Consider the following 27,096-nt stretch of genomic DNA (forward strand, 5'->3'; position numbering starts at 1 on the left):
TGCTTGCGTTGGCATACCATTCCTTATCGGTGAGCCGTCGTTGGCAGGATTTCTCTGAAATTCGAACGACACTCCAGGTTTGTTTGGTGTACCTCGGTTGAAGCGGCTGAAAACATCGCTACCCACCGAGAGGCGTTAACTGTCTTTGATGCCATCCCCTCTACCCACCTCCGGCTTTCACACGGCACGTCACATTGCGCAAGCCATTTTCCGGATCTTACTCCAGTCGGTCCTGGGTCTCGGGCACCTTCGAGCGCTGCCCGAATTGATTTATTCGTTTCTGAACTAATTTTATTACTGACTTCGCGCTTGCTGCTGTTGCTCACGCCCTGTATCACGCCATCTAACCTCTCTCTCTCTCTCTCTGTCTCTTCTCCGCAGTACTCCGGAACGAATGCCGAATTCACGAAAGCCGACACGGTGATATTCCGCACCGATCTGTACAACATGACAACTGGCAAGAAGGTGTTTAACTTCAAGCGTACCCTGAAATACGACTCCAAGTGGCTTGATAGTGAGTATAATTTATGGTCTTAATCTCTTACGCTTTCCCGGGCCCGAGGACCCTGTACCTCCCGTAGGCAGCAACCATGGATGGCACGCTGGATCTGGACTGGGAAACGGTTCCCAAGGTTCCCTACCACACGGCTCACATCTTCCGACGTAACCTAGAATTCTATATTCAACACCCCACGCATCCCCAACACCCCGAGCACCTTGGGTGTTTCATCAGCCATCCGCCTCGAAATGTGGCCAAAGTCGTGTGAGACCTTATGGCGTCATCTTGTAGGGTACCGTGCCGCTCCCTACCTGCTCCCCCACGACCGTTTTGTTCTAGTTCTTCCGCCCGACTGCGCTCCACCCATTGTTGTCACACTGAGTGTTCCGTGTTTCCCTCGTCATCACCTCCGGCTGGGCGGCTGGGTTTTGGGTCGAATTGCTGCAGAGGTGATGCCGTAATCAGTCCTTTTACGCCCAGGGATATCCAACACACTCTTTCGCTACGGGTTGTAACGTAGCACACGCTTCTTTTTTTTCTCTCGCTTCATTGTTGGAAGTTCCACATTTCGTTCCCAGCGCTGGCGTGTATTTTCACGGGTGTGTGTGTGTGTGACCGTCCGTTTGTGGTGAGGTAATTTATCAATTTGTACACCGGATTGTGACAGGCTTGGAGAAATGTAGGTGTGTGCCGTTTGGATTCTTCGGCCGGGGAGAGTGCGAGACGGTGTTACTCCGCAAACGCCACGAAGCTTGCTATATCTCCAATATCTCCCGGAAGCAAGGTGCGCCGGCATGATCCCAAGGCACGTTCGGCAAACCCCGGGTACAAGCGCAAACGGAGCATACAAATGCGGGTGGCCAGTAATGGGCATGATCAGGCACGTCTCGGGGAACGTCTTGATGCTGTGGTCACGGCACAACAAACCGCAAAACTTGTCTTGCTCCGGCGTGGTCAATATGCTCGCCGTTTCCACTCCTTGGTTGTTGCGGGTACGCTTTGGTTCCCGTATGTGTCCAAACTGCCGTAATTAACTGCTAATGACATGTTTCGCTGATGCCTTGCGGTTGCCTGCTTACGTACCGACCGCATTGGGAATCCACCTGCAGCGGACGAGATCGTCCTTGCTTAAGGCTCCTCGGGCGAAAGATGGCGTAAATCAATTTTGCACATGTGAAGTTCCAGCAGACGTTTAAGTTTAAACTGTTCGAGCTGTAAACAGTAAATAATGACAAACGCTCATGAAAGGGATAGTCGATATTTGTCGATGCATTCGTCTTAAATTACTGCATGTATTGAATAGCTTTACTTATTTAATTCATGGAATATGATCAGTAGTTTAACGAAAAGAAAAGATTAAAAAATTATAGCCTCCTGTTCAACTCTTTTTTCAATAATTTTAACGCTCGACGTTACGCAGTTTTCGTCAATAATTCTCTTTATTTTTTTGTATCAACATTTACAAAGTTTACTCTTCTCATTTTTGTACATCCATAGTGGTTCTCAGTTTTTTGTTTATCTTATTTTAAGTGCTCCCTGTTTTATTTGCTTTCATTTCTTTATGATCTTTCTTTTGCGTATTTTTCCTTCATTTTCAAACATTTTCAGTCGTTTCTTTATGTTTGCTCTACAAGCATCTCTTAAGTCTGTAATAAAGGGTCAAATTTCAATTAACGCGAAGCTGGTCTACGCCGCCATGGAGTACAGCATTTGCCTTCATCTTTTTTTTTCTTTCGCTCAATGGTTTAAGTAAGAAAAAGGCGCTGCTATCAACCCAGATTGGAGGCAATCATTTGAAGTGATCCTTTTGGCGGACGATGGTTGAAACGAAAACAAGCCCAAATTACTTTTCCGACTTCATCAAATTTTACCGTTCTTGATCTTTCGCTGTGTTCTCTCCGGTTCCATTTCCCCTCTTTTTTTCCGGAAAAAGAAAGGATTGGAAGGCAACCACATAATGAAAAGTGCCGACAACCACATTAAAGAAGGATTCTGGCTCCGCTGTTTCGTTTACTTCCCTGCTTTCCACCATGACAGTCCTCGTTGTTACCCCAAGAACAATTTAACGGCCCCTGCTTCGTCTAGCCTGGTGGACTCTTTGCTTTCGTGCCAATCAACCACACCAAACGTTACCCAAAAACGTTGGTAGGGTGGAAGTGAAAGTAAAAAAAAAACCTCTCCCGGTCCGGGTAAATGATTGCAAACCGTTGAAAATTTGCTTTAATCATATTCAAATTCCTTCCGTCCACCATCAACGGCCGGGTGTAGGAATGTTACCCTTGGGAGGGAAAGTGACCATTGACATTCATCTTTGCAATTCAAATTTGTTTCGCCCTCTCGGACGCCGTTCCGTTGGACTGTGGCTGTGAAAGGATTTGTGCGTTTTTTTCTTTTGGTTTTCATCGCAACCTTCTCTAACATTTACCCTTTTCCTCCAGGGAGCCACCAGTTAGTTGCCTTTTCGCACAATTTATATGCAATTAGATACGAGCGAGAGGAGAATCCTTTTACGAAAGTAGAACCAGAAGGAAAGCATAAGAAAGAGGGGGAGGGGAAAACTGTACTACAGTCGGAGGTTTTTAAGAAGTAAAAGGTTACGAAACAAAAAAACAAAAGATTCCAATTCAAGAGACAATCATCAAGTAGATTTAGTTTACTTTTTACAGAAAAGCCCCGACGAAGCACAAGATGATTGTTTTTCTCATGTGCTTGGGGTTTTTGTTTTGTTGTGAAAGAAATCATTTTGGGTTCAGATTGCCCTCCATCTCTCTAGCCTCTGGTATTTCCTTCAATTGACGACGAATTATATCTGTTTGCCTACAGGCGCACGCAAGAAGACGTAAACAACGCGTTCGACCATGGGCGCTTTTTCCACCTTTCCCGATCCTGTTGCTTTCCACCCTAACAAGGGATGACGAGGTTCCGGGCGGAATTTGCTTGCTTGCTAACAAGTATCCCCGGGGAGTAATATCTATGCAAATGGAGGACACCATTGGCCGGGCCACGGGCCACTAAATTAACTCGAGATGTATTATTTTCTATTAAATTTTATTTTGGCACCTTTTCCACCCGCCTTCCCTCCCCTTTCCCGTCTTGTGAAAGTGAGTTCCTTCGGGCTGTGGTTATTTCCTTTTCTTATCGCAATCTTTTCCTCGCATTGCTTAGGCGTGTGCGCTGGAAGTTTTTTTTTATTTTCGGGGCGCCTGTTATTTAGCAATTCCTTGGTTCCGGTTATTAGATTTACGCATCCCGGCACACACTAGCCTGGAGGGGTTGGCTCGCCGTGACATTTTCCCTCACAGCGCTATCTATTTTCACCAACTCTCCGGTGCCTTTTTTCGGGAGGGTTCCGAAGGAAACGGAACCAAAAAAAAACAATCACCATATATTGCCCCGCAGGCCAGGCGTTGCCCAAATATTTCCATTCTTTTTCACATTTTTGTATTTTAACTTTTCCATCTTGCGGGCAGCTGTTGCAATCTCGGCTCGGTTTGCTTTTTGTTTTGCTTCCGCGAGACGAGGCAAGCCAAAAGTTGAACTCGAAACGAACCGAAATCCATCTCGAACAAAAATAACTCAATTATATTTGCGCTGTACCCCGGGATTCATCGTCTCCGGATCCCCGGGTCACACACACACAGTGTCCAATTGGGTATGATGGATGTTTGGCTTTTTCCATTCTCATCCCTCGGTTGGCTTTCCCGGTTCGCCGGGTGCCGTCGTGCCATACGGTGCGGGGTGTGTGCCTTTGCCGCGTGGGCAAAGTGACCGAAGGAAACAAAGAAATGGTAGGCCAACCAAAGGAAAAGGGAAGGTAAAAAGAAACTGGTCACTAAAATAATTTTCAAAAGACATTTCGCCCGAAAATTGCACCCCCGCCGGAAACGTGCTGTAAAAGGTCATTTTCTTTTCGGGGGCTTGGGAAATTGGAATTTCGGAAAGTTAGCTAGCTGAAAAGGCAATGGATCCGTACCGCTCGCTGCTATGCAGGATGTGCGCCTTTCGCATTTTTTCAGTGGCCTTTTGAGGTGTTTCTATAACACACAGGTTTAATACGTAGCAATCAGATAAAATCTTGCGATGGATGGAAAAGATTTGGAAGCTTGTCTCAAGTCACCCATTCTCCTTTCGACTTCTTTCTCTCCGTTTCCTAGAGCTAAACCTCAACCTGTCGACAGAGGTTGCACTTTTAAACCTTCTTCACCCTTGGTCCGTTTAGAATCTTCTCTTTTTTTCTACTGTAACCTCAATATCCGGTTAAATTATATCCTACCTTCTGTGTCGTAACGAACACACACCGAACCATGTGGTGTCTGGAGTCATAAAAGCGGTTGCCTTTTCCGATTCGAATTCGGACGAGACGAGTTTGTTTGGGGCTGCTGCAAAACCACAGCTTGCTGTAAAATAATTTGTTCACTCCAGAACGATGTGTTTCGTGTATTAAATGGCTATAGGTGAGGTGAAGGGCAGCGGGACATGGTGTGGAGGGCTATTGAAGTCCCCCAAATCCCCATATGCTGCCGTCAGACGTGGTCTGAATGATGGGCGTTGGACCCGTTCTGCGAAAGACGACAAAAAGAGGTACAATTTCATGGAAAAGTCGCAAATGTTTTTCGGTCGATGGAAAATTCGCGGTGTTTACACTGACCTCCAGTTGGTTTTCTTCGAATGTAGACCGATTATTATTCAAAATTGGCATGTAAACATCTCAAGAAATTCACCATCAAAACCTTCCAGAGACTTTGAGAGTAATATATTGACGATACGGTCGGGCGAAGTGAAATTATTTGTCATTTGCCGAAACGAATGAAAATTCATAAAAAAAACCCTCCGAAAATCCACTTCCAACTACCAAACGTCATATGTGTATTAGTAAAAAATATCAGCGCATTCCAGCGGCAGATTTCTGAGTAGGAACAAAGGGGATTTTGGGGGGTTGGGGAAAGGAGATCCAACTTCGTCGACATTTTGCGAGCATATTTTAGCGAGGATGGATTTATGCGAGTCCCCGCTTTGGAGCAGAAAGTGCACTGACCCGTGGCCGGTCGCGTTCATCCATTATTCAGCTTTCGTTTATTTGATGTATGCGCGCCCTTCCCTGTCTACGATGCCGTATGTGCCTGTGTGTGTGTGTGTGTGTGTGTGCTGGTCGGCAAGACTAACATTATCTCGAGGCAAGAAAAGCCACCGTTTGCATTTGACTTCCGCTCCGGTTTGCTCAGCGGTGGTCAGCCATTAGGAAACCATTCAAAGGCGCGTTATTTTTCACTATTTGCATTCAGTGCTCTGTGTGTGTGTGTGTGTGATTTAAGGTGAAAAGTGCTTACCCTGTATAATCGGAATTTTCCCACCGAGTGTTGGCCAGGCGTATTTTTCCATCTCGCTTAGTTCGAATGCGCCTATGCGCCAGCCTAAGTGTTCATTTCCTCACGGGTTTTCCCGAGTGGAAAGTTGTTCCGCTGCATCCCACAGAATTTATTTTCTTCATTCAACTTCTGGGGTTGATTTTCGCACCCTTTCCAAATGGGGTTGCAGTTATGCTGGACCGCTCGCGAGCACTCTTTATGATGTGTCCATCTTTCCTAACCAGTGTGAGGTGGGTAAATATTAGAAACTATTCAAATGTACCCCGCCGAGTGCCGTCCCGGACCAAAGTGAACTGAACTCCATGTGAATATGAGCCGGGTGGAAAATGCTCTACCCCAAAGAAAACGTATTTACCATTCCCGGAGCGATACCTAGAGCCTTTTTCTCTTGTCCAATGCACTTCATGTCACTCGCCCGGATGGCGCAATGTGGAAAGTCTCCATCAAGAAGTGAAGTGCTTTTGCTTGTGTCACGTTAAATACAACCCCCCGTACACGTTTGATTTGTTTTTTTCGGTGGAACAAAATAAGGGAGTAAACGTTTCCTCGCAACCTGTCCGTACTGTAAGATGTTTTTCACGAAGCATTTGTTGTAAATTCCTTTTTACTTAAGGGTCATCTAAACGACTTTATGAAAATCACCGTGAGTTCATCAGATCCGTTCAATGATCACACTGACCACTGGCAAATTAATACACAAACCCTTTCGTCCTGGGTGCAGTTTGGGTGGCTCAGGTGACACTTTGATTTTTCCTCCTCCCCCAGGTTGCACTTTACGTGCTTCCTAGTGTAACGAGGGAAGTGACGGATTGACGTGTGTTAAGAGAAAATGTAAACTGTTCCCTTCTTTCATCGGGTTCTGGAATTCACCGCCCAACGAAAGGAGTCCCGTTTACGTTGTACTATGCACACGTGTGTGTGTGTGTGTGTGTGTATCTGCTGGTTCCTATGCTACAAAATTGACAAACACATTTGCGCTTTTAGTACCCCGTCCTGTATTCCCCCCTCCCTGGATTAATCGTCACCTGAGGACCATCGGCAAAGCCCGAGATTACTCCCCTCAAGATCCTTGATCTATGGCGTCGTCCATTTGCAAAGAAAAATCCCGCCAATGTGCAGATCCTCTAGGAATAGAGCTAGTGTAGAAGCGTGTAGTGTGGAAGGAAAACTAGTTTTTCCATCAATCGCAACACCAACGACCCCTCACGTATGCTTGGTTCAAAGCTACTAATGGAAAGAGGGTGGTGATGCATCATCATCGTCGTCAGCGTTGATGTCGCCGTGAGGACGAACGTTAAAAGCTCCCGGGAGGCGCTGGCAGACCAAAGACTGTGAAGGGAGGGAGACACATTCGAGTGTTCGAGTTCGAGGTGATGCTACAGTGTTTATTCTCAACACCCGGGCAAGCAAAGCGTGCTCAAGCTGATGTATACCACCTCGGTGTTCCTTTAGCCTCCCCCTATATTTGCCTTCTCGACGAGGGCACAACATAATGCGCCACGAGGCAAAAACGCTCCCCGGTGCTCGGGGGAACAACTCTGCTGACCTTATTTGCATGCAATGCATAAAACCCATTGCTTGCTTCCTTTTTTTTCCTGTTTATTTTTTAACAGCCCAAGCTTTCACACAAACTGCGCTGGCGTGTTTGGTGCAGTAACTAGCTTTTTTTCTTCCTTCTATCACTCGACTCCTCTTAATCGGCCCTTCATTTTTCTAGTTCGCTAGTTTGCTCTTCTACCCCGTGGCTTTGCTTGCGGATCATTTTCGCTCTTGAACACGTCGAGCATCCTTCCGCTCGACACACCCCGCATGCCGTTCCTTTTTCTAGCGTGGATAATTTTGAAAGTTTCCCTTCATGCCCAACTATTTTCACAGCACTTTTCTGTGTGTGTGTGTTTTTTTTCCTATTCTCCGCCCACTCCCACCGAGTTGCAGTGTGCAAAGGGGGAATCCATTATGCACCAATCTCAGGTGTAAAGTGAAAGCAGTTTTCTACACCTAAGCGAAACGATGATGCTTTTAGTTCCCTCTTCGTTACTTTCTGGCCCTTGAGGCAGGAAGAACTTCTGCCCGTGTTTTTCCAAGCTTAGACGGAAGTCCAACACGGCTCTAGTGAATGGCACCCTGCACCGGCAAGGAGTATACGATAAATAAACAAAACTGTACTGTGCTATGTCTTCAGGACCGGAAAATGTCAATACATCCATTTATTGCCTTCGTTTTGCAAATAGAACAAAAACAATGCGCATCGCCTTACAAGCGTTGCTCGATAGACTTTTTTTATTTTCTGTTTCCTGCTCGATCAAAGGTTTCCGTTAAATTTTCCCACTTATTCATATACGGTTTCGAATGCGAAGGCAAAGATTGAAAACTACGAGTGATAAATAATGTGTAATTTACTCTGGTCTTTCTTGTGTAGCAGAAAACTGACTTTCTATGTGCTTTGCATAAACAAATGACGTCAGTTTCTATTGTACAGTGTTCTATTATTGAAACATTAAGAAACGTTCTGTTGCTTCCAACGACAATTGCCTATGATCACTTTAACATGCAAGTGTTAACCATCTGGTTAAACGCAAAGTATTCATAAGTGCATCATTATCACACCATCTGCGGACGCTGCACTTACGGAAAAATCCCATGGGTCCTCCTTTTGTGTTTCCTTGAAGAGTCAATTATCTGGCTGAGAAAAAAAGAACATTAAAATATTTATGAAAAAAGCATCATTATGCTTGAGTGCTGCAATGAGTTTGTCATAGAAACGGTAATAATAACGCTCGTAATCGTAAAACTTATTCTATACTCTCTTTACATCGTCCGGAAGAGCACTCACACCATATGAACTGCATTTTGCCGGTTGGATTGAGCTTAAGCAATAAACGTGATGGAACTTAGCTTTTTTTCAAACTCTCATCCATTCATAAGCTCAAGGTCCTATTTTTATTGTTAATTACTGTAATTTTAAGGTGTTTAAAAAACGTTGAACCTCCTTTGGTTAAACTTATTCTTTTGTCGAAAACAAAACACGTTAAATGTAATGATATCATAGCATGCAACGTGAAACACCAGGCGTCTCCATTTTGAAACCAGGTGGAAACCAGGCGTCTCCATTTTGTAAACAGTACAGGTCATTTTCCGTTTTGCTTGCATATTTGTTATTCTTGATTAAGTGTATCGACCAGTCGCGTATAGTTTTTGCGGGAGAAAATTTACTACAAGCTTCCATAAATCTAAAATAAAACCGTCCCGTCGGGATCTGCGCTTAAAGTTGCTCCGTTTGTCTGCTGTAAACCGTGCAGCGTTTCAGTTTCCGGATGCACTTTCACTCACCGCCTAAAAAACTGCCCCCACCATGAGCCAAAAGTAAATAGGGAAAGTTTTAATTCTAATTTCGTGTGAATGAAAATAAATGGCTCAGGTATTTTCGCAAATTCTCTCATGCAGTTCTCTAATAGTTTGGGCATTATTAATCTTTTTTTTTTAGTTTAAATTCATATACCGTGAGTCGAATTCCAATGAATCCCTTTCCTACCCAATGAATCGGTAAGGGCAACATAGTTTCAATTTTCAACTCCACACTTCCGGTTCCCTACAAAAGCTTTTGATTGTTTTCGAAAACAATATAAAAAAATGTACCATTTGCGTGCAGACCATTTTCAGGTCGAATGGTTTGCTTTGGGCAACGGTGAATTCGGAAAGCTAACCTGTTCACCCCGACAAAAGGAAAATTATACGAAAAGTACAATGAAATACGATCTTCGTGAGCAGCCTGAAAAGCGCACGAAACTTTCGAATCCAATAAACTACGATTATTTTAATCAGTCTCACAGTTTCCAACTCTGATCCTTTTGTGGGTGTGCGTGTGTGTGTGTGTATGCATCCGACATAGTTTGGGTAGTTATAGCCTTTCCCTTTTTCCTGAGTGCTTTCTTTCGTCGTGAAAAAGAATACCCGTAGAAAGACGATACTACTCTCAAAGTTTGTTTTTTTTTTTTCAAATAACTTCTCTAAACTGGACGTAGCACCGTTGGGAGAGGGACAGCTTCACCGAAAGCCGAATGATTGGAGTTTATAATCTTCTTCATCGATAAATTTGTGGAAAGTTGCCCTTCCTGATTCGGCGTCACTCTCCACCATCGATGTCGTTTTCCCTTTTTTACGTTTTTTTTTTCAAATACCTTAGAGTTTAGTTTCTAGACAGAGAAATAGTTCTTGGTTGCACTCATGTTGCAAACTATTTGTGTCCCTCCAAATGATGGTGTGAAATACCCCGAAGCATCGTGTTTTCTTCAGTCACCGAGTTTTAATAGAAAGTTCATCTTTGGTAGAAATTGAAAAAGTTTGTTTTTTTCCAAAAGTTTATATGTGTTAAGAAATGAAACATACACTATTTGACGGTGATGAATTCCAGTGGAGATATAAGACGACATGTTTCAAAGAAAATGTACTCAGATATTTATTCACTTTCAAATTTCACTCCGTTCGCTTTTATAAACCAGCGCTCAGTTTTATTAGTTGATATTCAATGTTACACATCGCTTTTTTTCTTGACAAGATGGAAATATGTCATCCACAATATTGATCGTTATTGTTCTTCACTCCGACATCTCGTGCCATAGATTGCATTTTTCCTGATCATAATAGCGTCGCTTTTCTCTTTGAATCTCTCGCACATCATTACTATGATAATTTCCGTCCGCTACATGCATTAAAATGCCTTCCGAACAAGTTGTGATACGGTTGAGCGGTTGAGTGAAGCACTCCGGTCCGTCGGTATTTAACTCGTTTACGTTTAACAGCCGCATGGGGTGTTGGTGTGGTTTTGCAATATTCGTTATCCCCTCCAGAAGCGTGGGCCAAGAAGCGCACATATTTTCCTCGATCCAGCGACAACACTGCCATCAGGGACAAATCTGCTCCGTGCGATGTGCTTCGCGCCAGTTGTTGTTGTTGTTGCGTTGCATCGGGAAACGATTTTCCCAGTGGACGGGGTGGAAATTTCAATATACCACGTTCTGCTCACACCATCTTGTAGCGATCAAGCGGCGGACCATGGACGATGGGTTCAACCGTTCTTCGCCACAACTTGCTCCCCCCTCGCATCGTTCCACTCTGCCGTCCTGTGATGGACACATGTTGTAACGACTTTTACAATTTACCCGCTAACGTCGTGCCAACAACGACCAACGTCGTTGCTAGCTGCATCGCAGTGGAAGTGTATGCACTTTCGGATGCAAGAAAAATCATTTCGTCCCCCGGCAGACGGTACCGTTTTACATACGTTGGTGTTCGGAAGTAAGCGACGTGCTTGTAGCAAATGGCTTCTCAACAACAGTGCTATTTCTTGTACTTTCTAAGGTTCGGTCAGGTTGTTGCATTGTTGTTTATTGATTAATTCTAACATCACCCATTCAATATTACAATTATCGTTTGAGTAGCCTAAATCGTAAAAACTAAACGGCTAAATATTTTTGCCACACCGAAAACTGTATAGTTGTTAGCTTCGGTGACAAATCTCAGATTGATAAATAAAACTAAACAAGCAAGAATTCCATATTTAAAAAGGTAAAATAAAAAAGGGTCAAGTTTGTTTGCCATATTTGCCACTTTTACTCATATAAGTGAACAAATCGGAATATTCCAATGTATTGTCCAGTCATTCTGCGTTTTTTGCTTTTACTCTCCGATGGACAAACGACGTGCCGGACGTGTTGCATTTTCATTTCCCGTATTTCATTTACGTAAAGCCCGACACCTGTAATGTAAAACCGAGTCCGGTTTAATGACAGCGTTGTCCATGGAGAACTTTTCTGTGCTTGCGAAAACGGAGCGACGCAATTAAAGGGTTTTTTTTGTTGCTGTTAAATTATTTTTGGCTTAGGAAAATACTCCCTCACATGTTGTGTTTTGTTTATTTTTTTTTGTTGAACCTTGTTTTTCGCTAGCCAGCGAAATACCTTCGTATCACGCGTCACACAGGAAGTGACCGAGCGTCGTTCATCTTCATTTCAAATCCACTTCATGCTAACCAGCCAACAACACACAACCACTGGCTGGAGGACTTCTTTTGGCAAACATTTTTTTTATTTCTAGATCCAATGGGACTCTTTTTGCACCGCAATGTCGCAGTGGTGAAATTGTCTCCCCGTTTTTGCGGGTCCTCTTTCCGGAGGAATTAGAAAATATGTTTAAAAAAAGAACAGGACGCGACTCACTCATCCCACAACGCGGGGGTCGTTTGCGACTGAAAGAGAAAGTATGGTCATTTTCTCGTGCACGTATTGTGTGTGTGTGTGTGTTTTTTTTATCAAGGCACATCCAAAAGGCGGTTGAAATTGAAAATGCATTCATAGGCCTCTCTGTGTACACCTCACGGTCTGTTTCGGTGAGACCAGCGTAGAAAATGAAAGTTAAAATAATTTATGGCACGTTCATAACGGGAAAGTTTGGTGTGCATGTACATAAATTTGATGGGAAAACCTCGCCGTCCGGTGAAACGTGGCCACTGCTTTTGGCTCGAGCTGATGGTCGTGATGATGCTGATGCTGATGATGCCCACCGTCCAACGGGAATCTCCCTGTTGTCGGGCAGTCGGCAAAGAAAGAAGTGAAGATCCTTCCCAAGGGTGAGATGAGTCCTCCATTGCGGTCATTTTTGGTCCAGCGGCAGTGTGCGGAAAATTTGCGTTTTTCACAAATCGTCGTGGACCAACAAACAGTGGTGTGTCCAGCGTTGACCAAAAATTCGCCGCCGGACGCCCGTGGCCTGGGAATGAAGAAATAAAATATTCCATTTCCTAAGAGGAATTTCCACGCTCCTCCTGTGTGGGCGACGCTCCATGGTAGCCCATCAGGGCGTTTCTTGTTTTTTTTTCTCTTCACCCCCGGTCGGTAATTTTTCATTCCCTTTTCGACCAGCGACAACCGTGGACGACTTGCTTTTCGGGTACGTTTCCATGGGGTTCATCGTTGCTAGTAATCGCAAACCGCCGGTGGTACGATGTGGTGTCCCTGCTGCGCCGACCATCCTGAAGGATACAATTTTTAATTAACAGACTCCTACTGGCAGCGTTTTCCGTTTGCTACATTCTCCCCCATGGCGGCTACCGGTTCAGTTTACCGGTTTGGAAGTCATCATAATAATTAATGACTGCAGAAAGAGCGCACGCCGAAAATCGTCCTGTTGTCTGGCCGCTGGAAACCTTTGACTACCGTTTTAATGTTGTTTATTGTAAATTCTCAGCTTTCCAGCAGTGTATGTGTGTGTGTGTATATGTTTTTTTTTGTCACTGACCATAACGATGGATGGAATGTGTTTTATTATTTTTTGTCAGATTATTTAGTCTTAATATTGATCAGATTTACTGTTGAATTTAAGTCACTTACCATTCATGGAAGTATTAATTTTTTATCACAGTGCTAGTTTTTAACGAACCCACTCAACAATGTTCAAAGGAACAGTCGTATGCATTAGGAGTATTGAAAAGCAAGTTGAACAAAAGAGAACAACATTTGTAGTATGTATGAAGCATTAGCCTGTGCAAGCAACATATATTTTTTCATTGATGAGTGCCCAAAGACAAGGCAGAAAAGTTTAATCATGTTGAGGAGCAATCTATTATGGGAACATTTAAGTGTATTTTCTACTTCAAAAAAGAACCCTAAACCGAAAAACCAAATTTTAATTTGAAATCATGTTTGTTAACTTTCTGATTTCGATCAAGGTGAAGCATTTTCGATTATTCTCATTGTGTTTATCAGTGAAAATTGAATGTAAAATATAAATTAAAAAGATTCCCACTTATTTTGATTAAAAGTCGCTACAAACTTATAGTGGCTTCTCTCGGATCTTGTTCATATAAAAGCGTTACTGTTTCGCTACTTCCACCAATTCTCCACCCTCTTTCTCGCTGGAGTAACGGAAGCTGAGCAGCGAGCATAGCGAAGCATTTGACGGTGCTGGAATTCTTTTCTGGCTGTCGTTCGTGGTTCGTGGAATCCGGATACTTCCGATACAGAGACCGTCATGCGAAAGGGGGGAGCGTGTGGCGGCGGGAAATGTGTCCTCGCACACACACACAAAAAAACTCAATCAAACTGCAATAAAAGCACCCGGTGGTGTCTCCGGGCCTTGGCGGTGACGACGGCAACGTGGACGATTTGTACGATCGCATCATGTTCCGGAACCCTCCGGACTAAGGAAGGGCGGGAAAAGCATCCCGCGCGTGACTGTCGCTGCCGACAAAGAAGCGTGTGCCAAAGTTTCCTCCCCATCCCATCCGCCTTAAACGCACGTCACGCTGCATGGTGCTGAGGATCCTTTCAACTTTGCGCTTACATTTTTTTTTTTTGCCTTGTTCCGTTCCGAAGAACTCTCGCCAAAACGTGTCCGTGCGAATCGCGCGCCCGAAAGTGTCGCGTGGCTTCGGTCGCGCTTTTCGCAGTACGTTGGACATCCTTCCCAGCGCAGGCGGAGCGATAGAACGATGGCCTATTGAAGACGAGCTTTCCTCGCTGTCATCGCTGCCCCGAAGGATACGCGACACCCTAGCAAAATATTAAAACATGAAGGATGGAACATCTCTTTACATTTGTTGGTTTATTTTTTTCCCTACTCTCGGATGTTCCCCGTTCTGCTCTGATTCTCGTGGCGTTCGGGTACCAGCCAACCGTCGATGTAAAGCTTTCAACTCTGCCCATGAAAAAAGCTGGTACTGGAAAAACTAAACTACCTTGAAGTGGAAAAAATTATACCAGAAGAAGAGACATCGAGTACAAAGGAAGCGCACGAACAAAAGAATGCTTTTTGTCACGCCCGATGATCAATCATTGGGAGTTTTGCAGCGAGTTGTAGAGGGCAACATTGATTGAATCAAGCAAGAAAGTGATCTTTGAGTGAATTATACTATTTTAGTAAAGTTTTTAAACTATTCAATAAATCATTTACTCTTCAATAACGTTTCATTAAAATATAATGGCATTTTTCAACAATTCTTTACTAGTTTATCTGAATGTAGTTTGTGTTGCATTTTTTTACCTCGTTGTATTTTTTTTTTCATTTTTCACCAACAAAAGTTTCCAAACCCATCGTGCTTACTTAGTTTAAAACTCACAATTTCATATTTTATTTTTGCCCTTGGTTCGAATTGCTCAAACCTTTTTTGTATTTCGTCGAGCAAATTTAATCATTTCACTCTCGAATGCCTAGCGACGCCAAAAGAACTCATCTTTCTCGCCGGTTTCTTACTTACACCACCGTGTTACTCACTTCACCATTATGCTACTCTTCTTCATTCAACAACCCGTCGGAAACGCGGTGGACTGGCAGTGTCACCCCAAAGCATCTGAAAGGAGCTAGAAAAAAAGCAGCATGAATACGGGAAAAGGTTTTCCTTCCCAACCGGCAAATGTAGTTATTTTTTAATGTCCGCGTATGTGTAACCCACGGGCAGTGGAGGGGGGGGGGAGGGGGGGGGGAGAAACAACATCGCTCGGCGTGTTTGCAACGGTATTTTTCAATTTATTGCAACACCCATGCTCGTTTTTCCCGCCTCTGCACTCCCCCCTGGCGGGGGAAACGTAAACCATAATGTCGGAAAATGAGCAGAACAACGCGCCAACAATCCAAGTCGACGTAAAAATGTTCGCATCGCCCGTCCCTCCTCCTACTCCTCCTTCCTGTCACCCTGCGCGAAGTGTCTCTAATTGTAGCTCTTTATTGCACTCATCTGGGGCCGCTACGTTGTCGTCGTCGGCGTCGTCGAGCACCGGAACCCGCTGAGCTTGCGAAACACTTCACCGGCGTGGTGGCCTCACCCGATATCATTTATCCCTCACGTTTCTTGCTCCCTCCCTCGCTGCTCGAACGACGATGTCGCGGGAAAGTAATTTTCCTCTTTACCAACACCTACTTGTCGCACGCATCGTCGCACACACACACCGGCTTGGAGCTCCCTGAGCGAGGGGTGTGGGGGACAGAAATTGGTAGCAAGAGTCGCACAAAAAAAAAAGTGGGGAAAATTTGAGCATATATAAGCCGCCCGAACTTCAGCGGTCCGCGGAGGCTACGAGCCTGCCTAACCGGCGCCACGGTTTTTCCCAAGTGATACTTAGTACTCTTTTCCTTTGTCCCCATCGTGCCGGAAGGACGCGAAAAGCTGACGCTAAAGTATGCTTCCATGTTGCGTTATGCTGTTGTTAGTTCGCGCTACACCATGAAGAGGGAGGTGGTGCCGGCGGTTTCCGTCAAAATGCGCACGTTCTTTCCGTCGGAGTGTCGCGGTCGTTCCAGCTCCACGTGTTTGCTGTTTGCCAGCTCGTGTTTGGTGTGTAATGTAATTTCTTCTCCCCTTGTTTGTGGGCGTGTGTGTGTGTTTCCGCTCGGTAAGGTGTAATACAACGTGTCCTTTGAACGATGCTTCCTCCATTTTCTCGCACAAAGAGAAACCCTCTTTTGCGAAATGGATAAAAACAAACTCTGTCTCTTTGAGCTACTTTGAGTGTCCTGTGGTCAAACTATTTTTTAGAATTATTTAATAAAAACAAATATCCTACAGGTGACCTTGTAAAGTTTTTAACTCCCATCTGCAAGCTTTAATTAAACAATACCGGCTTACATCACACCTTTGCATAACGAAACCAACGAATAAAAGTGAAAGTCAAATAATCAACAGCGAGAAGTACGCAACGTTGTGTCTGCAGGAACATTTAAAAGCCCTGGAAGGCACGGTTATGAAATTATCTTCGCATAAAACCCCCTTCAATCTTCCTGGCAGCGCAAATTGTTTTCAATATCGTCCCACCGTACTGTCATTCCTGCCTTTTCATTAGTTCTACCGACCGAAAAACCGAAACAGTTTGACGTGCCTCCGTTGCGTCGTTTGAGGTTTGACAACGCAACGTAACTGTGACAGCCTTTCGGTGTCGGGGCTCCTAAATCGCTTTCCATGCAGGAAATTGGATCCAGCCGGAGGGAAAAGTTTGCGATATTTCACCCGCAGCGACGCATAAGAATGTCTTCCACCACGTACGCCAACCAGGCGGCTTTGACGATTCGCCTGCTTCGATGCAAGCAGGAATTTCGAAAGCAGCGGGAAAATTCGAAAGCAACCAGAAGGTGTAGTACTCGTCTCCTTTTAAAAAGTGCTCAAATTTTTCCAACCCGCCAACATTTCTCCACGGAGCAACAAAATCAAACCTCAATCCTGCCTGCCCCCCGTACCCCCGGGGGGTGCGTTCGGCGGTGCTTGCCTTCCTGGGACATGATAAAATTACTGCGCCCGGAAAAACTTTCCCACCATAACTAGCCAGAATGGAGTGTTTTATAACTTCATATATATATAAATATATATACAGTTTTTTTTGCTTTCGTTGTAAACTCTTCAAATGACTCTATTTTACCTCCACTTTTCCCTTCCCCCCAATGTCCCTTGGTTCGGTAAGCGGGGGGAAAACTGCTCAATTCAGTTTTCTTCATGAATTTTAATGCTTCACTCTCCGAACCAGAAGAACGTGAAGTAATTAGTTGGCAGACGGTGGCAGCGCGGCGGGCCAACCAGGGCGAGCTGTGTGGCGGGGCTTTTGTGTGCTTGCTGCTAACCCTCACTCACCCCCTCGTGCCACCCGTGTTCCTTAGCTTGCGTCTTTTCAATTAGTTTTCCCCGCCGAACGGCGAATGAAAATGGTTGACCAAAAGCTGCGCGTTCAGCAGGAAGCTTTGTCCAAGGGGGGGATTGGAGGGGAAGAATAAAGTTTTCCAAGCGGGGTTTTGGTAAATTAAATGAAGGGCGCTCTGCTTTAGGGCTTCGAAGTTGGCAAGTTTGGAATGTAGTTTGGGTATTGTGTTTTTGTTTTTTCTTGTTGTAATTACTTACGGTGAAGGTGGTTCATTTTCAAGCTAAAATCTTGTCTTTGTGGTTTTGAAACAGTTTAGTAAATTTATACTAGTCCATCACAGGCTGACTAACCACTAACTGGTAAATTGTGTATTAGAATATATTTTCGGTTTCTTCATGTTTGCTTCTAACATCTTTTAACAAAGCGATTCCTCGAGTTTTCACAACTGAACAAAAAAGCAACAAATGAACACAAAACTGACATCAATCATAAAATTAGGTCCCCCGAGCGAGACCTGGTCGTGGAAAACCCCGGTCTGATCTGTCCCGGTGATCAACGAGATCCCCACCGGGATTTTCCATTGGCTTCTTTACCAGGCACCAACCAAAAAAAAACCAAGAACATCAAGCGTAATAATCCACTCAAACAAATACAACACTGGTGAAAAGGATTGCGACAAAAAGCATGCAACAACTTCCTTCGCTTGATCAAAATCCTCGGTCCCCGGGAATCGCTTCCGGGGCGCAAACCGGCAGCAAAGTTTTATGTACTGATAAATCGGAAAAATGACCAACGACCAAGTCGTATTTTTTGTGCTGTCTTCAATCATTTTGTTCGCTTCGTAGTCCGTTCCGGCAGGGTGAACCCCGGGCTAGTGCAATAGAACAGATGGGAAATTTGTAACTTTGTCCAGTGCAGGTCTTTTGGGGGTTTTTTTTTTTGTTTGGTGTTTTCTTCTTCCATCAACTTTTGAATTTGTCCAGTACAGTTCGTTTACACTGTTCTTGTTTTTTTTTATCATCTCTTCAAAGCCTGGGCCGCAAGTTCATTTTCTTTCAATCTTATTTAGCCTCGTTTTCGGTGGACATTTCGGGCCACCATCGAAAGGGGGAAACTTTTCCTTCGCTGTCGTGTTTCTTTTCCTCTTTGTTGCACAAGTTTTCAGATTATATGAGTAAGCGAATCTTTTTCGGAAAACTCGTAAGTTTGTGTACCACCCGAGACGATAGCATTCTGCTCATTTAGTTTATCCCGGATTATGCGCCGCAATGGGGGAAACTATTTCCATACCTAAATTGAAGGATAAACTAGTAAATAATGGAGCACGGGCGTCACTAAGAAACCGAAGAACACTCTGTGGGCCAATCAGCAGAACATGGAAACAAGTTTGTTGGTTCATAAAAGAAAAATGTACCACCTCCGGCAAATGTCCAGCAAGCTCTCTCTGAACCATATTTGATAATACATCAAACTTCCGAGTACTTTCCGCCGGCCATCTGCATCCCTTGAATTAGCCAAAATGGAACGAAATAAAAGTTGTGCACTTTTTTAATATTTTCCCTTAAACTTTCCAAAGAACGAGTCCAATTTCCGGTGCTGCTATCCTCTTCTTGTGTGACCCATCGTTTGCTGACTTATACGTTGAATAAGAAATAACATGCAGCATGCAACATTCCGTTCGCACACTTTGCATCCAAGTCGATGCTTCTAACCCACCCCCCCTCTCTCTCTCTCTTTCCCCACTCCGCAGAACCCAACTTTGTCGGCGCGTTCGACATCGGCGAGCACGTGTACTTCTTCTTCCGGGAGACGGCGGTCGAGTACATCAACTGCGGCAAGGCGGTCTACTCGCGGGTGGCGCGCGTCTGCAAGAAGGACACCGGTGGCAAGAACATCCTCAACCAGAACTGGGCCACCTATCTGAAGGCGCGCATCAACTGCAGCATATCGGGCGAGTTTCCGTTCTACTTCAACGAGATCCAGGACGTGTACCAGCTGCCGTCGGATAAGACCAAGTTCTACGCCACGTTCACCACCAGCACGAACGGGCTGGTCGGGTCGGCCGTCTGCAGCTTCGACATCAACGAAATCCACGCTGCGTTCGCTGGTAAGTAATCGACGAGAAGGGAGTTTGATTTGACGTTGTTTTTATTCAGTGTTGGTAGAGTCATAGTTGTAAAAGATTTAAACCAAAATTTCCTCCAATAATTGTGCTGCTAAACTGTATAATAAAGCTACAATTACATTATAAAAGAAAATTAAGATTTTTTAGTCAAGGATTTTGTAGAAATGATTAGGCAGTATAATAGCAGTTATATAAAGAACTAGTTTCTTAAATCTGGTTCTTGTTACTTGAAACAGAGCATACTAACAAGATAAAGGAAAACCTAAACAAATTAAGTTCACGGTCACTAGAACACTACCGAGTTGGATGTGAATCACGGATAATGTTTAAAAATACTTATAAGAGCTTCTGGTCTATCGTTCGTGGCCATCGAAGGGTTTATGCGAAGCCAGCATGATGCTTTTCATTGGTGGAATTTTGTCGCACTCCGTATACAGTTTGCCGCCCGCTTTTCACTACCTCAGATTGACTGGAAATAAATTTCCATCACTCAAGCGTCGCCTGCTTCGCGAGCGCCAATGTTTCCTCCGTTCTGCCGTCTGACAGCTGTCACACGCCGTGATAAGACGAGTGTCACGAATGTGATTTACAGAATGGGGAGGGGAGTACCAGAGTCCCCGTTAAGTGGCCGGCTCCTCTACGGCCCGATAATCGCATCCAACCAAGCAGCAGCGTACCCCGAACAGGGCCTGACACTTGCTGAGTTCGTGTTCCTTTTGCCATTACTTTCCCTTTTCAGCGAATCAAAAGCTGGCGATTGAAGTGCTTCATATTTCACACCTTTCGTTCCGTTTCGGTTTTGATTTCCCACAGGAAAATTCAAGGAGCAGGCGTCCTCCAACTCCGCCTGGCTGCCGGTGCTGAACTCGAAGATACCGGAGCCGCGTCCGGGCACGTGCGTCAACGATACGTCCACCCTGCCCGACTCCGTGCTCAACTTCATCCGCTCCCACCCGCTCATGGACAAGGCGGTCAACCACGAGCACAACAATCCGGTCTACTACAAGCGCGATCTCGTCTTCACCAAGCTGGTCGTTGACAAGTAAGTTTCAACCTTCTTCACCCAACATCTCATCTCTCTTTCCCGTTTCCCATTGCAAGGTACAAAAGTGTGTTCATCCGTATACGGGATGAAACAATGGGCGCCGCCACCGCACACGCAAAACGATTTCCATTTCACGCCAAATTATCCTGCAACAAAAGCCCGCGCGCAATCCGATCCACAATGGCGTTGTAACTCATTAACGACACAATTCCGGGCGTCACCACAAGGTTTCCGCGGGATGCCCGTCCCGGCACCGGAAGCGTTTGGTGGGGCCAGGGTCAAACGACGAGTTGAACCGAAACCCAATCGAAGCGCCAATGCATGATCCATCGTCCTGCAGTCCGCAGCAAAATACGCCTCCGGCGCCGGGGAGGATCGCTTTTCCAATCTCGCACCAGAATCTCTCTCGGTGCATGTCACGTCCCGTGGAACGTGGTGCCATTGTTTGCGAAACCCACATCGTCATCGACCCGAGCCTCAAATCGAATTGAAAACTGAACCGACAAATCCCTTCCCCAGTCGCTTTCGGCACCGGGAGGACATCATACAGTCGGTGTTCGGCAGTTCGGAAAAATGGAACATCAGCTTTACCCTCCGGGAACGTTCGATTCTGCAGTTCCGGGGATCCAATACGAGCAATGCCCTCGCGGGAAGAACTCTTTGCACCTTCCGAATGGTACGGTTCTGAGTGCGTTTGTTCGCGGAAAACAATAGTGGCCAACCGCTGAAATAATGAAAGAGATGAAACCTCAATCCCGTTCAGCCTTGGGGCTTCCGTGTGCGCCATCTCCGTCGGTCGGGGCTGACCGATATGTGACGGGCCGGCCGCCGGGTCGTTGGAATCCAAATATCGCTCACAGTGTGGCTTGTTTTCGTAATCCTCCATCCCGGGGGAAGCACTTTAACCGGGCGAACCCTTTCGTTCCTGGAAGCGGAAACAATGCGAAACACACAGGACACACTCCTCCCGATGGCTCGGTTGAGTTCTACCTCGGAACGGTGGAAAAGATTGTTCCCCGATACCATTCAATTCCGAACGGGGTCAATCGGTTGGAGAAGGGTGGGGTCACATCGCCCGCATGTGAGTGTATGTTTGTGCGTTGTTAACCCTTCCGGACCTTCTCTAATGCACGTTGGTTGTTCGATTGATTTAATCGACGTTAATAAAAAATGCACGGAACACACTTCCCACGGCCAATATATGATACGGATGATGATTTACATTGAACCGTGCTCATCGCCGAATCACACCGACAGCAGGTGGAGTACACTCTGTTTCATCGAGTACCGATCGCACTGCAAACAGAGCCACTTTAGAGCACTGCCACTCAATAATAGAACAAAATGTGCGACACGCTCGACCGGGCACCGGGATATGTGAACACGGATTTCATTTCAACATCATCCACAACTGCTCAATTGCCCGGCCTCAACCCCGCAATCCTTCCGCAAAAGCTTGTCACAGCTTTCGACCACCGGAGAGTGCCTCGATTGGAGGGAACTAATTAAGGGAAACTGAAACCACACCACCACCGGGCCAGTGCGCGCTATCAAGTGCGATTTCCTGCCAGCTTCCCGCGCGCGGTCTGTGTCAAGTGCAATCCTGCCCCCTCCCCCGCCCTAGCCCTGATCGAAGCAACATTGAAACATGGCCAATTAACTATCCACTGCTAAATCATTACTCGGTGCGCGCATGTCATCAAATGGAATATCAATTTTGCCTCCGAATGCCTTTTCCTGGCCGACCGGATAGAATGCTCTCGATGGTCCGGCCTATCGTTAATTGGTCGGTTTTGGTTGGGTTATTGAAACTGAAGCTCACTTGACACGTTTGTTGCTGCCATGTTGCATTGGCCGCGAGACGTGCTTAATTGTGCATTCTTTTGCGTTTTTGCTATATTGCAGGTAAATTGAAAGCGGCATGTAACTTAATTCGCTTGTCACAACTGGTTTAGTGATAACAAAAGTAAAGAAAATTGGCAGCGTAAATTGTATGTGTTCAAATGAATTAATTCTAAAGCACCATCTACTTACTTACTTCTGTGGGTCTACAAAATTTTACAACTCTCCCATATGATTTAAAACAGTACAGAAAACCAACTACTAATAATTTGATTTGAATCTTAGCAAAAAATATTGGAAGTGGTGCTTGTTTCATAAATAGTACACATTTAATACAGGATACAATATTGAGAGCAATTATTGACATTCAATAAAAATTGTCATTTTGTCTATAAAAAAATTTCATTCAAATCCACCCCTTTACACAGATTATATTTGATATTAATCTGCGATAAATTGTTTCTCAAATGCAATAACCGGGGAAATTAAAAAAACTTTCGGTGAACATTTTAATTTCTGGAAAATACTTACTCGGTACACATTCTGCATGCTCGCTGATCCAATATAACGGTGAACCGTTAATGAAAATAAACAAACAAAAAAGGTAACCACACTGTTAACTGTATAGTTTTTCTGTGTACCTTTACTCCTCTAGAACTCGTTTATTAATTCCACCCGGACTGTTGGTTTTATTGTAACGCATTCGAGTGCAAGAACTTTTGTGGTGTATGCTTACACTTTTTCCCCGTATTCGAGCGCATCTGGGAGGACAAACGCACCCGTCAAAGCCCTGATGCATAAGCCGCTCGTCCAGAGGTTGGCCATAAATAATATCGTGGCAAAATAAAACTTTTTCCATCCATTTAACCTGCCCGGCCGACGGTTTCCTACGTGCGCACCTGTTTTAACCGAACCGGAAGTAGAACGACGTTGACGGGCATTACTACCAGGGGAGGAGGTGGGGGCGGAAATGTGGAAGCTGCATTTTGCAGGCCATATTTAATCTACTGTGGGGTGCCTCACACACATTCACCACACACACGTCCACTTCACTGCAACCCAAACAGACGATCCATCCAGCGGTCGCTTCACATGACCGCGCTCATTATGAATAATTAATTGCGAGCGAAAGCACATCCGCGGCACGTTCCCACGTGTCACGGGGGAAGGGTCGGGGATGGGGGGTCGGGTCGGGTGTTAAATAGGGATTTACCCTCCGACCGAAACTTTCGGTCAACCCCGGAGAGAGAGGTTGCATTATTCTCGGGAAAAATTCCACCCGCATTCCAATGATGGGGAAGAAGGATTCGATGGACGCAGACCTAACAACCAATAAAACAAAAAAAGGATCCCTTCCGTGTGTTCGATATGCGTATGATGGGAAAAAAACATTTTTTAAATAAATAGCAAATGATACCCATCGGAAAATCCCACCGGATCGAACAGCGTGATGTGCATGTCGGCATTTTAAAATGTTTCAACAAAAGCTCGACAAAAGTAGCCGGTTCCAGAGGATGTTACCAGCTTTTTTTCCTTTATATTGAACGCTTTTATTTTCGACATCCTTTTTGCTTTAAAGCGACACTATTTCCCGAACGAAAAGCCGTCAACATCAGCGATTTTTAATTCTTAACAAATGCCATCCTTTTGAAGCTCGAAGCACGACCGGGGGTTGTTATAGGTCATCAATTGAAAATAGGTGTACCACATGTTGTGAATAAAATCTGTCCGCACGTGGAGTCTCTGTCGGAACGATTTGAAGAACCCACACACACCGTAACCGCAACCCCGGATCAGATGCACTTCATCACCGGGAAACCTAATGTTCAACCCTCCATAGCTTTGAGGTTTTGCGGAAATGTGGCTCTATGCACCCGTCTGACTGATCAAAGCTTTCATCCTAGCAAGGCGCTTATGGTGCCCAGTGGTAAAATTAATCAGTCGATAAATGATTGAAGGTTTTATGGTGCGGGGAGCTTTTTCCCCACCGAACATCCCCAGTATCGGGGTAAATCCCACCCAATCACAAAATTGCACGGTGGGTGGGGGGAGAATGTTGCAATAAACATGGATCAATAGGTTTCTGGTATCAAGTGCACTCGTTAATGAAGTCGCAGCTTAACCTATTGTGGTCGATTGTATCGATAACATGTTAACCCCGATTAACCTTAACAATCGATTCCACTTGATTAGCTTTTTGACCCACTGACTTTCTATCCTAGCAGTGTTTTACGTTGACCTGTGCTTGTATACGAAAGTCCTCCCAGCTTGTAAAAAGCTTATTCATTTCAAAAGATTCTAAATATGAAACTAAAACCTCTTTTCCCTCCTTTGCAGGATTAAAATAGAAATTCTCAGCCAGGAGTACACCGTGTTCTACATCGGTACGAACGCGGGCCGCATCTACAAGATCGTGCAGTACCTGCGCAACGGTGAATCGAAGTCGAAGCTACTGGACATCTTCGAGATCGCGCAGAACGAAGCGATCCAGGTGATGGAGCTGAGCCAGAAGCGTAAATCGCTGTACGTCGCCACCGACTACCGGATCAAGCAGATCGACCTGGCGATGTGCAACCGACGGTACGACAATTGCTTCCGCTGCGTAAAGGATCCGTACTGCGGGTGGGACAAGGATACGAGCACCTGCAAACCGTACGAACCGGGACTACTGCAGGTAGGTGCTTCGATAATTTCGTGCAGGAGTGTGGGAGAATAGTTTACCTAATCCATGTTCTTACCCTCCCCTCCACCAGGACGTTGGAAATGAAACGTACGACATCTGCGACACGAGCGTGCTGAAGAAGAAAATCATCGTCACCTACGGCCAGAGCGTGCACCTCGGGTGCTTCGTGAAGATACCGGAAATACTGAAGGACCAAACGGTCACGTGGTACCATCACTCGAAGGAGAAGGGCCGCTACGAAATCAAGTACAACCCGACCAAGTACATCGAAACGACGGAACGTGGGCTGGTGGTGATTTCGGTCAATGAAGCCGACGGCGGCCGGTACGATTGCCATCTCGGTGGGTCGCTGCTGTGCAGCTACAACATCACAGTCGATGCGCATCGGTAAGTGGTCCGCGAAATAGTTCTCTGTCGTTCACTTTTTTACTTACACTTTATGCACTTTTTTTTTTTTTTTCCCTAGATGCACTCCACCGAACAAGACGAACGATTACCAGAAGATCTACTCCGACTGGTGCCACGAGTTCGAGAAGTACAAATCGGCCATGAAAACCTGGGAAAAGAAGCAAGCAGTAAGTGTCGAGTGTCCCCCCGTTTTACGACTGCGCTGGGAATTCGTCTCCCATTCGATTTAAATTCTATCATTCTTGGCGCAATGATTTTGACCGCCCCGTCGTCTGGTGGTGTGTGCTTTATTTATGGGGACATATAACGTTGCCGCTCCCTTAGTGTTCCCTCGTTAGCGCTACTAAAGCATCCCCCCGATGGTGGTCGAGTGATTTGCTTTATGGTGTCGCTCTATGGTATTACCATCATCATTAACGGATAGGAAGGAAAATTGATGGATCAGTCCTTTACGATTACTTTGCGAAGGAATCGCTATAAAACTGAGAGTGATTCGCTTGTTCTTTCGAGCTCCATAATCTAAAGCGTCGTGTGTTTGTTTTGTTAGATTGGATCAGAACGTTAAACGATAGTCAACGTCAAGGGTCAGACATAGTTATTGCTCAATATATCGTCTTCGGTGTTTTATCGTCTATTTGTTTATGGAACAAATTGGACCGTCACAACCGGGACCCGGAAATAGCAACAAAGATTGTTTCTTTTCCACTTAGATTATTCTAACTATTTCCTTCTTTCCGTTTCAGCAATGTTCACGACAAAACTATAGCAATCAACATCCCAACGACGTGTTCGCACGGACTCCCAACGTCTGATCTCAAGGTAGGTAGCGGACGTCATCCATCCTCGAGCTTTACTTTAAACTAACCGACGTTGTGTTCCTGTTTTCTTGCAGGCGCCCTCCACGAGCAGCATCAGATTGAACCGTGAGCGCTACACACAGAGAGAACCGAGACAGAATACTCCTTCCCTTCAGTTTCGCCGGCCGCGGGAGATGGCCGCAGCGGAAACCGTCACACAAGCAGAACTGATCTAGTAGTGTAGAGCGTTCGAGGGGGCGTAAGACTTTTTTTAGAAACAAGCACTTCAACGACGGCACACATACGCAAGAGAGAGGACAACAGTTAGAGAAAAACAAGGGCGGAACCCAGATGGGTTCGCGTGCAAAGGGATGTCGTACCGATTTTGGTCGGAGATGGATAACTAATCGAATAGCGGAAGCTTATTTTTATATAATTGTTGCAGTAAGTTTAGTTTCTAAGTTAGCGACCCGATCCGGAAGGGGTTTGGATGCTTGAGGGATGCCGTAGAGAAGTTGGCAGATCGGTGAGAGACGGGGGTATTAAGAAGAATTCCGGCAGGAGTGTTCTCACACAGAGTTTAGGGTGAGAACGTATTAGAGGATATTAAAGAAATACTCTCCAACAATATCCGGCCAGGTGGAAAAGGAACAAATTGTCGTTCAGGAAATCTGTTTCTGTTTTGGTTAATATTTGTCGGTCATTTCGATTAGACG

At 45.2% G+C, this 27,096-nt stretch overlaps 1 protein-coding gene across 1 annotated transcript in view; it reads left to right on the forward strand.

Moving 5' to 3' along the window:
* The window catches only part of LOC131261838 (semaphorin-2A-like), a 171,649-nt gene extending 144,946 nt beyond the window's left edge, over positions 1 to 26,703 (forward strand). Inside the window, exons 7-14 of the mRNA XM_058263679.1 lie at positions 382 to 514; positions 19,231 to 19,587; positions 20,419 to 20,647; positions 24,830 to 25,166; positions 25,246 to 25,562; positions 25,642 to 25,750; positions 26,327 to 26,402; positions 26,476 to 26,703. Coding sequence (XP_058119662.1) covers positions 382 to 514; positions 19,231 to 19,587; positions 20,419 to 20,647; positions 24,830 to 25,166; positions 25,246 to 25,562; positions 25,642 to 25,750; positions 26,327 to 26,395 — 1,551 coding nt within the window. The 3' untranslated portion in view covers positions 26,396 to 26,402; positions 26,476 to 26,703. The remainder of the gene's footprint in view (positions 1 to 381; positions 515 to 19,230; positions 19,588 to 20,418; positions 20,648 to 24,829; positions 25,167 to 25,245; positions 25,563 to 25,641; positions 25,751 to 26,326; positions 26,403 to 26,475) is intronic.
* The last annotated feature ends 393 nt before the right edge of the window (positions 26,704 to 27,096 follow it).

This window comes from Anopheles coustani, chromosome 2 (genome assembly GCF_943734705.1).
Source record: "Anopheles coustani chromosome 2, idAnoCousDA_361_x.2, whole genome shotgun sequence".
In the NCBI taxonomy this organism is placed as follows: Eukaryota; Metazoa; Arthropoda; class Insecta; order Diptera; family Culicidae; genus Anopheles; species Anopheles coustani.